The following is a 13508-nucleotide window of genomic DNA, read 5'->3' as shown; positions in this document are numbered from 1 at the left end:
CCACAGATGAATTTGGGAAAGCAGAGTTTTGTACAATGAGCAAACATAAGTAAAAATTTGAAAACTATTTTTCAATAATAGGTATCTGCCAATGCTTGCAATCAATTGCCTTACAGTAAGCAGCATTTAAGTAAAATCACACTCAAATTTTCAAGTGTTTAAATCACTTGTGTATAAAGTGGGTGTAAAATTAAACTGAAAGACAGGAGGAGGGTGGGATCTGACCTTCCAGAGCAAGCTTCCGCGGGCTCCGTGGTGGAGGCCATACTAGAACTTGATCCCATCAGCCTGGTTTGCTTTAAGTGGATTGGGAACTCACTAGGGTGCCTTTACTTTAATCCCAGGGAGCCTGTGAAACTGTAGTGTGTTTTTCCAGAGACACATTGCTCTCCTTTGCTATACCTGCTAATTGACTATTATTAAATTGCCATATTAACAAATGACGGAAGGACAGTGTTGAGTCGAAGTGCCTGCCAAAAAGGCCCAGGGAGCTGAAGTGTTCTCGGGACTTCAACCTTCCTTCCACCACCCCTCACCCTCCACCCACCTATGCCAGATGATTCCGGAAAGAAAACGGGCTCTCCTAGATCCCAAGGGCATTATGCATTTAAAAAAAAAACAACAACACAAAAAACAGTGCTTGGTGGAATCAAGAGGCTGTAATGTGTGTTCTTAGCGAGAAAACCATCAAATCCAGAAAATGAAACCAGTTATTTCTAGTAAGTAACTTTGTCTTTACTTGGCAAATCTTTGTTTTTTTATCATCATTTTTAGTTGTGGTAAAATATACATAACATACAATTTACCATCTTAACCATTTTTAACTGTACAGCTCAGGGGCACTAAGTACACTCACACTGGGCAGCCATCACCACCCTCTATCTCCACAACTCTTGCACCTCACAAATCTACATGAAACAACTCCCCATTTCTTTCTCTCTCCAGTCCCTGGCAACCACCATTCTACTTTCTGTCTCTATGAATTGACTATTCTAGGTACCTCATATAAGTACCATCACACAGTGTTTGTCTTTTTGTGACTGGATTATTTCACTTAGCATAATGTCTTCAAGGTTCGTGCATGTTATAATATGTTAGAGGGTGTGGTTTTTTTCCTTTTTAAGGCTGAATACTATCCTGTTGTATGCGTATACCACATTTTGTTTATCCATTCATCTGTGGGACACTTGGGTTGCTTCCACCTTTTGGCTATCGTGAAATACTGCTATGAACATACGTGTACAAATACAGTTGACACTTAATCAAGGGGGAGTTAAGGGCACTGACCCTCCTCACCTCCCCTAGTAAAAAAATCTTCAGATAACATTTAACTTTCCAAAAATTTAACTATTCCACAGTTGTCTCTAGGTATCCATGGTGGACTGGTTTCAAGACCCACTGTGGATTCAAGAATCCATGGATGCCCAAGTCCCTTTTATAAAATGGTGGAGATCAATGCATAACTGCACCCCTCTGCATCCTCGAATTCCCAACTGTGGACTGAAAACAGTACAGGTATTTACTAAAACAAAGTCTGCATACGGTATAACTGGACCCACATAGTTCAAATCCATGTTGTTCAAGGCTCAAGTGTATCTATTTGAGATCATGCTTCCAATTATTTGGGGCATATACTGGAAGTATAATTATTGAATCACAGTAATTCTATTTTTAATTTTTTGAGGATCCTCCATACTGTTTTCCATAGGGATCGCAACAATTTGCAATCCTACCAACAGTGCACAAGGGTTCCCTTTTCTCCACATCCTCACCAACACTTGTGGTTTGTTGATGATAGCCATTCTTACTGGTGTGAGGTGATATCTCATTGTGGTTTTTATTTGCATTTTTGTGGCATTGAGCATCTTTTCATATGTCTATTGGCCATCTGTATGTCCTCTTTGGAGAAATGTCTATTCAGGTCCTCTACTCATTTTTTAATATGATTGGGGGTTTTTTGGTGTTGAGTTGTATGAGTTCTTTCTAAAGTTTTAATATTAAACCCTTATCAGATTTATCATTGATGAATATGTTCTCCCATTCAGTAACTTGTCTTTTTTGTTGTTGCTGCTGATGGCTTCCTTTCTTGTGCAAAAACTTTTAGTTTGATGTAGTTTCATGTGTTTTTTTCCTTTTTCTCCCAAAAAGACATATACAAAAAAATACTAAGAGTAATGTCAAAGAGTTTACTGCCTATGTTTTTTTCTAGGGATTCTATGGTCTAAAGTCTTATATTTAAATCTTTAACCCATTTTCAGTTTATTCTTGACTGTGGCATAAGAAAGTGGTCTAGTTTCTTTTTTTTTTTAAATGTATCTGTCCAATTTTCCCAACATCATTTATTGAAGAGACTATCTTACACCACTGTATAATCTTGCCTCCTTTGTCATAGATCAATTGACCATATAGGCATGGGTTTATTACTGGGCTCTCTATTCTGTTCCATTGACAGAACAGAGAATATGTATTTTTATGCCAGTACCATGCAGTTTCAAATACTGTAGCCTTGTAGTACCTCCAACTTTGCTCTGGTTTCTCAAGATTTCTGTGGCTATTGGGGTCTTTTGAGGTTCCACATATAAGTCACTTTTAACCAAATATCCATAGAGAAAATATAAATGAGTTTAGGCTCTATCTGTAAGTTTTCCTTCATAAAAACTCATTCATTCTTAATTGCTCAAACTTCCTCTGAGCCCTTTATCTCTGCCTCACTCTCCACAATAAAGTCAAGATATTATCTACTTCATCCTCTTGAATGCATCTCTTTCACTATGTCAAAGCTTTCTCCTTAATGATAATGATGACTTAGATTGTGGGAGAGAGGCAAGAGGCGGAAAAAAATAAAAAAGTGTAAACACGTGACCAGAGAAACATACCAAGACAAGACCATTCTGCATTGAAAAAAAAAAAAATCCAAAGGCCACAACTTTCCTATCCAAAAGGTTGGAAAGCTCATTCCGGTAGGAAAATACACATAAATCCACAGAAAATGAAACAAAAATGATTAATAAATATTTGAAATAAGTTCATCATGTGTAACATACAAACACATGAGAGCAGTAACATTTTTTCAACATTCAAAGAAAAAATGTCCTCAAATGGCAATAATCTGCACATCGATAAGGAAGTGCAAATGGACATAATCTTTCTGGACATCAATTTGGAAACTTACATCAAGAACACTAAAATACTTATCCTTTTGGGCTTGAAAATGCCATTTCTAGGGGACATTACTTAGGAAATGATCAGGCACTGAAAGATTTATATACACAAACTAGAAACAACCTAAATGCCCAACAACAATACAGGTACTGGTTAAATGAACTATGGTATATCCATTGTGTAGAATAATGTACAGTCATTGAAAATATTTGCTAATAAATTATTACATAGAAAATGTTCAGGTTATGCCATTAAATGGCAAAAAGCTGCATATAAAACCATATATATATATATATTTATATATACATATATATATACAGTATGAGATCATCTATATATACAGTATGATCTCATGATATTGGCTTTAAAATATGAGATCACCAAAATTATTAGGAGCTCAAGCAGCCTAGTTCCAAATGCCTACCTAGCTGTTTTAAGCTGTGTAACATTAGCTCCATTTCCTACACTCTCAATCCTCAGTGTCATCTGTAAATATTGGGAAATTTAACATCTACCTCACAGAGCTTGGTAATAAACAAAGTAAACCACAGAAAGTAATAAACTCATGTTAGGGGGAAAACAAGACAATTTTGAGAATTATGGCTTTGTAAGAAAGAGATGACCCATGGCTTTAGAAAATCTGGTGATGAGAGAAGAAATGTTCCTGCGTTGTTAGTGCATACGGAATAACATGGGCAACAGGGACCGAGGCTGTAGTGCTCACCAACAAAGCATTATCAGGTAGAAAAACAGGTGACGAAAGGCAGTGGTCCCTGCCAAAGCTATGGACTGTTGTGATGATGAAAGCTCACCTTGGAACTCCATTTTCTTTCTACTGGTACCTGCCCTTCCCCATCACAACAAAGAAACCACTTCTGAAATATCTTATACACTGGAATCCAGGAGGAAAGAAGTCTAACCCTGTCCAGCGGGAAGTCAGATGCTTCCAACAGAAAAGTCACAAATGAACTCAGGGTGTTCGTTTCATCACTCGTTGATGACATTAAATCATTTGTGGTCATTTACAGTTATCTCACCTGCCCTCCCCACCATTCTAAGGCGCTTCCCATTAAGAGTAACATTATACTTTTTATCCATAAATCAACCTATTATAAACAGCTTAACTTTTGCACCCAGAAAAGGCAAACCTTTTCTTTTTCAAGATGAGAAAGCTGTGCTAAAGTTCTGAGGGGGGAGGGAGGGGAATACTATCCTTTTTATTTTAGCATGTTTTCCAACAAAACATCCATTGTAATTCAGTTTTCCATGTCAGAAATTGTAGTAAGAGGTGACCTATGTGTCTGACCCCAACTCTTTCCTCTTTCCCCAGCCTGGCTAAGCAGGTATCCATGCTTTAATCTGAGTCATGCCATCATTTAACAAGTGAAAAGGTATATTTATAGAGTTAAATATCCAGAACTCACTGCATGAGAAAAACCGAAGTTATATACTAGTGCAAGTTATTCTCCAATACTGTGTTAGTCCATTCAAACTGCTATAACAAATACTGTTTGTCCATTCAATCTGCTATACCACAGGCTTGATGGCTTATAAATAACAGCAATTTATTTCTCACAGTTCTGGAGACTGGGAAGTCCAAGATTAAGGCACCAATAGATCTTGTATCTGGTTCACAAACAAATACCTATTTACTGTGTCCTTATGTGGTGAAAGGGCCGAGGGAGCTTTCTGGGGCCCTTTTTTTTTTTTTTAATATAAGGGCACTAATCCCATTCAGGAAGGTTCCACCCTCATTACCTAATCATTTCAAAGTCCTCACCTCCTAAAGCCCTCACCTTGGCGGTTAGGATTGCAACTGATGAATTTTGAGGAAAAATAAACTTTCAGTCCATTGCATCCTCTTTTAAAACATATCTGATGATTATCAGTCTCTTCATTACAAGGTATTTATAGAAACTTTAGTAATGAACCTCACCTGACCCCCCACTTTTCCTGGCAGTCATTCACTCATATCTGTCCTCTCCCTTCTAACCATCAGGAATACATTCTCACTCATTCTCTCTCTTTGTCTCCTCTCCTCTAGGACTTCAGGCAAGGCTGCTGGCGAGGCAAATATATTAAGTATACCCATAAGAAGAGCCCACTGGCCAGGCAGTCCCTCTGACACAGCTAAGACACTGTTGTTTACTGTTTGACTGAATGAGCCTACGCAACACTGGTAGGCGTCCTGAAGAATGACAGTTCTCACAGAGCTTGCCACTCGGAGAGCCAAGTTGACAGGAATGGGCTTCTCATTGCCTATCCAGCCATCACAGGGAGTGCTGGGTGTATGCTGGGTCCGTCTATAAAAGATCCGAGGAAAGAGTAATTGCTTTTTCTGTAGAATCTTCTTTGTTAGTTATTCTGAAATACTGTGACTTTTGGGAATACAAATGATAAAAGCCCAAATGATTCTTTTAACTCAATCATAACTAAAAAATACAAGAAGCAAAACCATTGGCTAGAATAACTGTATGAAAAAAATCTCTGTATTCTTCGATGACTTATATCTACCTGTAGAAAAAAAAAATATATGACATTTAGCCTGCTTCAAAGTTTGATAAGAAAACAATTAGTAAGCCACAGAAATCAGATAACCGGGAGGCCAAAATCAACCTTGCCTTACCAAGGCCAGCTGCTTCATGTCACAGATGAGAAAATAAGACAGAGAGAAATTAGGTACCTGCACTAGTTTGAGGTAAGTTTGACTAGAACTTGAATGTTCTGATTCTCATTCAATACTTTCTGCATCTCTCTACTAAACCCGCAAGGAAGAAAATACATTATCTTTCATAACAATAGCTCAAATAATTTTTTATTTCCCCACAGAAGTTCAGCAGAAGTGTAATCCCACATTTGTGAATACCATAGCAACACACATACAAAAAAAGAAATTTGGAAGAGCATTTATTATAATTCCAGAGAATGGATTACTAAGCCTAAACAAGCATTAAATCAAGAAAATTCATCAAATAGATGATAATGCCACATTATTAAATACGATTTTGGTCCTTGTCATCCAGCTAACAACATAATACAATAGTATACACAGCCATTTTCATCCTAGGAGAAAGCATTCAGTTTTCTTTTTCACATCAGATATTTTACTGTCAATCAAGACATATCTATAGTGGCCCTTCCTACCCTTACCCACAGCTAAGTACAGTACAAAGGCTATACTTAAAACCACCAAGCTTTGGGCTATTCACAGACTCGGCCGAAAGTCACTGAACTGAAGCTCCTCCATTTTTAACCAACCATGTTGGGCATCCATATTATTGCCATATGGTGCTATAATGTGACATTGTTCTGGCCACCAATGCCTCCCCTGTCATCATCCCAACAGTGAGAGTGGATAGGAAAAGACAGAACTGTTCAACTGGGCAAGAGTCCAATTCAGTCAATTCTTCAGAGAGAAATACACAAAACTGAGAAGGTATTCAAATTCACAATTTTAGCCGCAACAAGGACATTACAGACCCCATTTAGTGGAAATAAGGATCTTGGATAATCAGGTATTTCATAGATATGTTCTCAGCTTTGAAATCAATGACAATAGAAGAAAAACAAATAGAATACCCGGGGGAATTATTCCTGTTATAAAAGCATTTCATTTCGCAAAGGGACACACAACAGGCTCCTCTAAATCATGTTATACATTACAGAACGTGGCAAAAGGAAAAAATGCATGCACAACCTATTAGAAGGGCACTAAAAGTGAGTCATACCAGTGATAATATCGCCTGGTTCAGTTATGTTGATTCTGGCCCTTGATGGATACTGAGGTGAAGGGCACAAGGTTAGATGCCAGAATGTGTCACTTAGGTTTGAGAAGAGGAGAAACATGCAGAACTTGTAATTCTGGATACAACTATACCCTTGGGTTTTTAGAGAACTGAGGTAGTCTGAGCGGCTAAAGGCAGAATTGTCACAGCTTTAACAAGAAACAAAATAGACACCCTTCCAAAAGTCAGTAGCATCCTGTGGTATGTGGGCCATACTGAATTATTACTCTGAACATTAATCATAAACTTTCACTTTCCAAACAGGCCATGAAATCACTGGTACTTGAATCAATGGCAGGAATGACCACTGATCAATGACCAACTCTCTCCATATCAATACGAGGACATTGGCTGGGACTGACAGTAGAAAGAAGCTGATCCCTTTGTGTACACTCTTAAGTCACAGGATTGTGCAAAGGAAGAGGAAAATGCTCAGGAAGAGGAAAAATGAACTTCCAGTTTTCCATTATTACATTATTTTTATTTTTTTTTCAAGGCAGAGAAAGTCTAAGGATAAAGCTGTCTCCATTCTCTAATTTTCTTTTTCTCCGACCTCATGAACAGCCTGGAATCAGCTTTCTGCATACAGGTCATCGGCTGGCATGCTTTTGTTGTCCAAAACATACGACTACACATCTCTTTCAAATGCATTAGCTAGCTAAAAGTGATCCCAGCCAGAATTTATCAATCAGAATCAGTTAGATATCATTTGGCAACTGTGTGGAGCCCCTACTATGTGTCAATGCAGAGCAATTTGCTGTTCCTGAGAGGCTTTTTTTTTTTTTTTGAGAGAGAGAGAGAGAGAGAGAGAGAGAGAGATAGCAAGGTTAAATATGAATTCCTATTTTCTGTAAGTAAACATTTGCTCTAGAAGCAACTTTAAACCTGCAAACACACCCACTTTTTCACAGCGAGTCTTAGTGCTAGACAGGATCAATGAGGTATCTGTGCTGGATTCCAATCATTTAAAAAATAGGTCTTTAAATCTGTTCCCTTGTGCACTCAATCTCTGCATGTGCACAGCTCACTTAGTTCGTAAGCAACAATATTGCCCATTGAAAAATGCCCTTTTCGTAAACAAAATATACTTGCTGTTCCCATGAAGCTTTGTCTGTTGCCATTTCCAGCAACAAATTTAACATCCTCAATAGCGGTTTTAGACAAACAGAAACAGCAAACAAAAGAACAAGAGCAAAAGCTGAAGGAACAGCACCAAGGTGAGTTGGGCGCAGGGGAAGAGAGACGGAGTGGAAGTGAGAACTGGTCTCGACTCTGTGATCTAAGAAATTCAGCCTTTCCTGATGAAGGAGAAGTGCACGGGGTGGTTTTCAGTTGAGAAAAAGAAGTATGCTGTTATCCCGGTTCTGTTTCAATAAGACCAGGAGAGCCAGGGCAGGCAAAATCCAGTTTAGTGACTAAGACTGATTCAATGAAAGTAGCACAAGTTTGCTCATGACACAGTGCGACTACCCAACCGAATCCGAGATTTAAACAAGCAATAATATGTCAATGCTTTTTTTAAAAAAAAAGGTTAAGTGCGTTCTGGTACCAAACTAAAAGTATGGTTATTCATTGGAAACATCTATCAATTTAATGTCACCATTTTGCAGGTTGTGCAGCCATCCTGTCCTGTCTTCTCGTACAGAAACAGCTAATGGCCTGGAGTGTTGGAAACCTACAAAGTATTGTCACCTATTTCCCAGGACTGTGGGCCTGACACTCGGTATCACCGGTGGAAATCAAATAGTGGCCAGAAGCCAGGGAGTCCCTGACAAATCCGTGTGCCGATTGGGGTGAACGCATTGGAAGTGTGTGCGGTTCCTCCGGCAGCGCGTCCTGAACGTTCCTGGCTGTCAGGTGGGTGGCGGCGAGCCTGGGCGGGCAAGCCCTGCCGGGCAGCGCGGCGTGCTCGCGGGGTGGAGGGGGCAAGCCCCGCGGAGTGCGGCGCGTCCCACGGCCAGCCGCCGCTCACCTCTGTTGGCCTGTCCTCGCTGCCAGAGATCGGGCCAAGGAGGAGTGCGGGGAGCGATCCCAAAGCTCGCGGCCCCTTTTCGGCGCCCGGAGGAATCCGTAGGCAAGCCAGGGACCTTCTCTGGATCCCCGAACAGCAACCCCTTCCTGAGCACAAAGGTTGGGACGCACGAGCGCTGGGGGCGCGGGAGCAGGAGCCACAGAGCACGCAGGAGTGCGTGTGCGCGCGAGGGTGTGCGTGCGTGTGTGTGTGTGTGTGTGTGTGTGTGTGTGTGTGTGTGTGTGTGTGCGCGCGCGTGTGTGTTAGGGGGAGGGGAGGAGCGCTCCAGCCCTTCTTACCTCTCGAAGAGGAGCCGCACCATGAAGATGCAGAAGGCCAGGGGGAAGGCGAGATAGAGGTCCTCAGCCTGCGGGAAGTTGGCTTCCTCCGTGTTCTTCAAGTCCGCCCAGGTGACATTGTGCGGAAGCCAAAACCTCTCGTTCCAGAACCAGGCTAAGATCCCTGCCATCTTGCTTTGTCCACTCCTGTCCAGGCTCCCGCGGCCCGCGGAGCTCGTCGCGGTGCAGGGCGCCCGGGGATGCGCGCGCGCTGCAGGTCCGAGCCGGTGCCGCCGCCGCCGCCTCCTCCGCGACCGCTGCTCTCGAAGGCTCGCGGCGATCGCCGACTCTCTCCTCCCTCTGGCCGACCTGGGGAAAGGAGCCGCCTTGCCTGTCACATGGCAGCCCGGGCCGCCGCCCTGATTGGTTCACCCGCGCGTCAAACAGCGAGGCACACGCGGCCGGCTCGCCCACGCCCGGAGGACAGGGCGCAGACGCTGCGCCCCGGGCGCCCGGGCTCTGCTCTGGGAAGTGCCGCCGGCCCTGCGCTCGCCCTCTCCTTGCTCTGCGTTTAGGACAGCGACTTGGGGCCGGCCTCCCTCCTTCGCCCCAGTCCCAAGTCTTGCTCGCACATGCTCAGAACGCCGGCCCCTGCCCCACTGGAGTTTCAGGGGTCTCGATCCGCCTCCCGTGCGCCTGCAGGCAGTGAAGAGGCAACTAGGGGCCGGGCTAGTTCAGAACCACCCCTGGACTGGGAGAAAATGGCAAAAGGAGAAGTAGGGGGCGCAAAGAGCGAAGGAGGAAGAAGTAACAAGGGAGGAGTTTTCCACTGGGGCTCTTGGAGAGGCAGGGTGAAAATCAGGAACTGGTGGCAAGAATGGTTTGGCACGAGCCATCTATATCTACCCCATGCCCATCGTCCCTCTTCCCCCTCCCTCCCCCCCCCCCCCCTCCATCTCTGACCTTCTGACCTCCTGAAAGTACTGCTGGTTACCACAACCAGTTCCCCCAGGGAACAAGGCCCTCTTATTGTAATTTATGAAGTGGTAGGAGAAATTAGGCACTTAATTGCTATTTGATGATGAAGGTGATGACAGTAACTGCAGATTCTGTAAACTGGCCCTCTAAAGGAACCTCTCAGAAAAATGCCATCAGACCACATTTTGGCTTCACAGATCAGGAGAGAACTTTGCTATTTGGCAGGCTCATTATTAATGCCTTTCAAAACTGAAACCTTTAAGGCATTAGGCCTGACCCAGGCGCCTTCTCTCCCACAATATATTTCCTCATCGATTCAGGAACTGTGTGTGGATCCGTTCAGTGGCCCATGCAGACATTTTGTTCCTTTTTCTCACAGTCATTCATTTTTCTGCCTGGTTCTGCCAGTAAGTTCCTCTGGGCCTTTCCAAGAGGCATATAAGCAGGCCCTCCATTCACACTTCTTTGCTCTTTCTCTCCAGCAACCACTCTCCTTCCTTGCCTTCCCTTTAAAGTGATGCTCTAGACTCTAGAGTCTAGAGAATGACTTACATTTATTGCTTTGTTTCTTTTCCCTCCATTCTCATTTGAATTTCCTTTTGGGCATTTTCCCTCTGTACTACACGGAATTGCTCAAAGTCACCAATGATGTCCATGCTGCAAAACCCAAGGGTCAGTTCTCAACACCTATACCAGTAGCATTTAGCCAAGTTGTTCAGTCCCCAACTCTTGCAACACTTTCTCATCTTGGCTTCTGGAAAACACGTTTCTGTTTTTCTCCTACCTCATGGCCACTTTTTACCAAGTCTCCTTGCTGGCTACTCCTCACCTTTCTAACCCCTTAAAGTTGGAGTGGCTTAGGAGTCAGTCTTTTGTCTTCTTCACTTTCTATCTACATTCATTCACTTTGTGGTCTAATTTAGTACCTTGGCTTTCAAGTTCATACTGATGGCTCCCAAATATATATCTCTAGCCACAAACTTATCCTTGAACTTCACACTTCAAAATCTACTATCAATTTAGCAATTCCACCTTGATGTCTAAGAGCCATTTCCTGTCTAATCTTCTCCCTAAAATTTTTCCCTTCTGTTGTCTTGACTCAGGCCAAACACTTGGAATAATCTTCTTTGCTTTACTTTCTCAAATCTCCTTTCCAATCCATCACAAATCCTATCTGCTCCATCTTTAAACCAGAATCGCACCACCTCTCACTTCTTCTGCTACCATCTTGGTCAAAAATCAATGAACACTTCATTATTTTTAATTCATTTTTATTGTTGACACTATTACAGGTGTCCCCATCCTCCCCCACTTTGCCCACCTCCACCCAGCCCTAATGTAAGTCAGATCACTTCTGTGCTTTAAAGCCCTACTTGCCTCACCATCCATCCCCAAGTGGAAGCCAACGTCATTTTCATGTTCTGAGATATTTGACTTCATATTAATTCTCTGACCACATCTACTCTCTTACTCTTCTTTGGTCACATTGGCTTCCTTGTCCTTCCTGCAAAACACTAAGCATGCCTTGGGGCCTTTGAACTTGCTGTCCTCTATCCCTGTAACTTTTTTCCCTAACAGTCCATGTCTGCTCTTTCTAGAATGTCACTCACTCAGGGAAACCTTCCCTAGCCACCCTAGTTAATCTCTAACCTTCACTCCCACCCCACTCTTCCCATCCAACTCTTCTGTTTGTTTTCGTTCAAAGCATGCATCACCATCTCAACAATATATTTTTTACTTATTTCTTTATTGGTCTCTCCACACACAAACTAAAATGTAAGCTTCAAAAAGTTAAAGATTTGTGTCTATCACTACTCTATTCTTAGCACTTAAGATAGTGCCCAGCCCATAGTGGGTACTCAATAAACTTTTTTTTCCATGATAAAATGCTTTGTATTTATTTTCTCTTTTGTATGAATTATTTTGAATGTTTTTTTTTAATTCTTTTTTTATTTGCTTTTTTATTTTTTTTATTTTTTTTTAAATTTCTTTATTGATTAAGGTATTTTTTTAAAATTCTTTATTGTTTAAAGTATTACATATGTCTCCATTTCCCCCATTCCTCTCCCCAGTCGTTCCTACCCGCCCCCCCGCACATGCCCTAACCCCCCTACTGTCTGTGTCCATTGGTTAGGCTTATATGCATGCATACAAATTCTTTGGTTGCTCTCTTACCCCACACCCCAACCCTCCCTGCCTCCCATCTGAGGTTGGATGGTCTGTTCAATGCTTCTATGTCTCTGGATCTATTTTTGTTCATCAGTTTATATTGCTCATTATATTCCACAAATGAGTGAGATCACTTGATATTTATCTTTCTCCGACTGGCTTATTTTGCTTAGCATAATGGTACGTGTTCCTTCTTTTTTACAGCAGCATAGTATTCCATTGTGTAGATGTATCTCAATAAACTATTGAATCACTGAATCACCATTACTCCAACCTCACTCCAAATCTTCTCTAAGAGAGAAAAGAAATCTGAATAAGTAATTGTGTTAAATGCTTATATACTTGTGTGAAGAATAGTGTGGGCATAAAGAAGGAACGGATCAATTCTGAGGTAGAATAGGCGAAGTGTCCCCATCCCCACTTTGGACCATGCAGCCAGCTGCTCAGTGTTACTGATGACCCTCCAGGAAATTGCCTTGGCATCAACTACATTCTTATAGGCCACAGAAAAGTTTGTTGAGGTCTCTTACCACCTTTGTGGCAGGAGGTCATGTCATGATAGAGCCTGGCCTTCTGGGCCAGCCAGACTCTTTCCATGGCTCCCTCCCGCTCCCTCATATCACTCTCATGTATGACCTGACAATATCTTGCCTTCTACCCTAGGACCTCTCTGCTGTCCAGCAGGTTCTGCTGTGTCTTCCAAGCACATGCAATAGGAAGTGTTGGTGAGTTAATGCCCTGGGGCCTGATATTTGGTCAAGGGCAATGGAAGCCAGTGGGTAAATGTTTATCCCTTTCCCTCCCCTGCCCATTGGGCCACACACAGGAGCTTCAAACAGCCTCTCTGAAAATATCATATGATAAAAATCAATCAGCTTATTTCAAAATTATGGCCCCAGTAACTCACTCCCTTATAGTCCCTCTCTCTCTTTCTCTGCCTCACTCTCCTTTTCCCTCATCCCTGCTTCTCTGAAATTACACTTCCCTGGAATTGCTATTTTTTTCTAGAGAAGACAAGTTAAAATAGTATTTCTTACCTGTTCATCAACTCTGAGAAGGTGGCGGGATTTCAGGAACATTTTGAAAGATGGTTTTGTTGGAGAGTGGAATGATAATTTACTACCC

General features: G+C 42.2%; 1 protein-coding gene across 2 annotated transcripts in view; it reads right to left on the bottom strand.

Annotated features, from left to right (window-relative positions):
* Positions 1-9584, bottom strand: part of CERS6 (ceramide synthase 6) — a 257579-nt gene extending 247995 nt beyond the window's left edge. For both annotated transcript variants that reach the window (XM_008138608.3, XM_008138609.3), the window contains exon 1: positions 9258-9584. In XM_008138608.3, coding sequence (XP_008136830.1) covers positions 9258-9427 — 170 coding nt within the window. In that variant the 5' untranslated portion in view covers positions 9428-9584. The remainder of the gene's footprint in view (positions 1-9257) is intronic.
* Between the last annotated feature and the right edge of the window lie 3924 nt (positions 9585-13508).

The sequence above is a fragment of the Eptesicus fuscus genome, chromosome 11, assembly GCF_027574615.1.
Source record: "Eptesicus fuscus isolate TK198812 chromosome 11, DD_ASM_mEF_20220401, whole genome shotgun sequence".
Lineage (NCBI taxonomy): Eukaryota > Metazoa > Chordata > Mammalia > Chiroptera > Vespertilionidae > Eptesicus > Eptesicus fuscus.
This window is presented reverse-complemented; position numbering and strand designations above follow the sequence as displayed.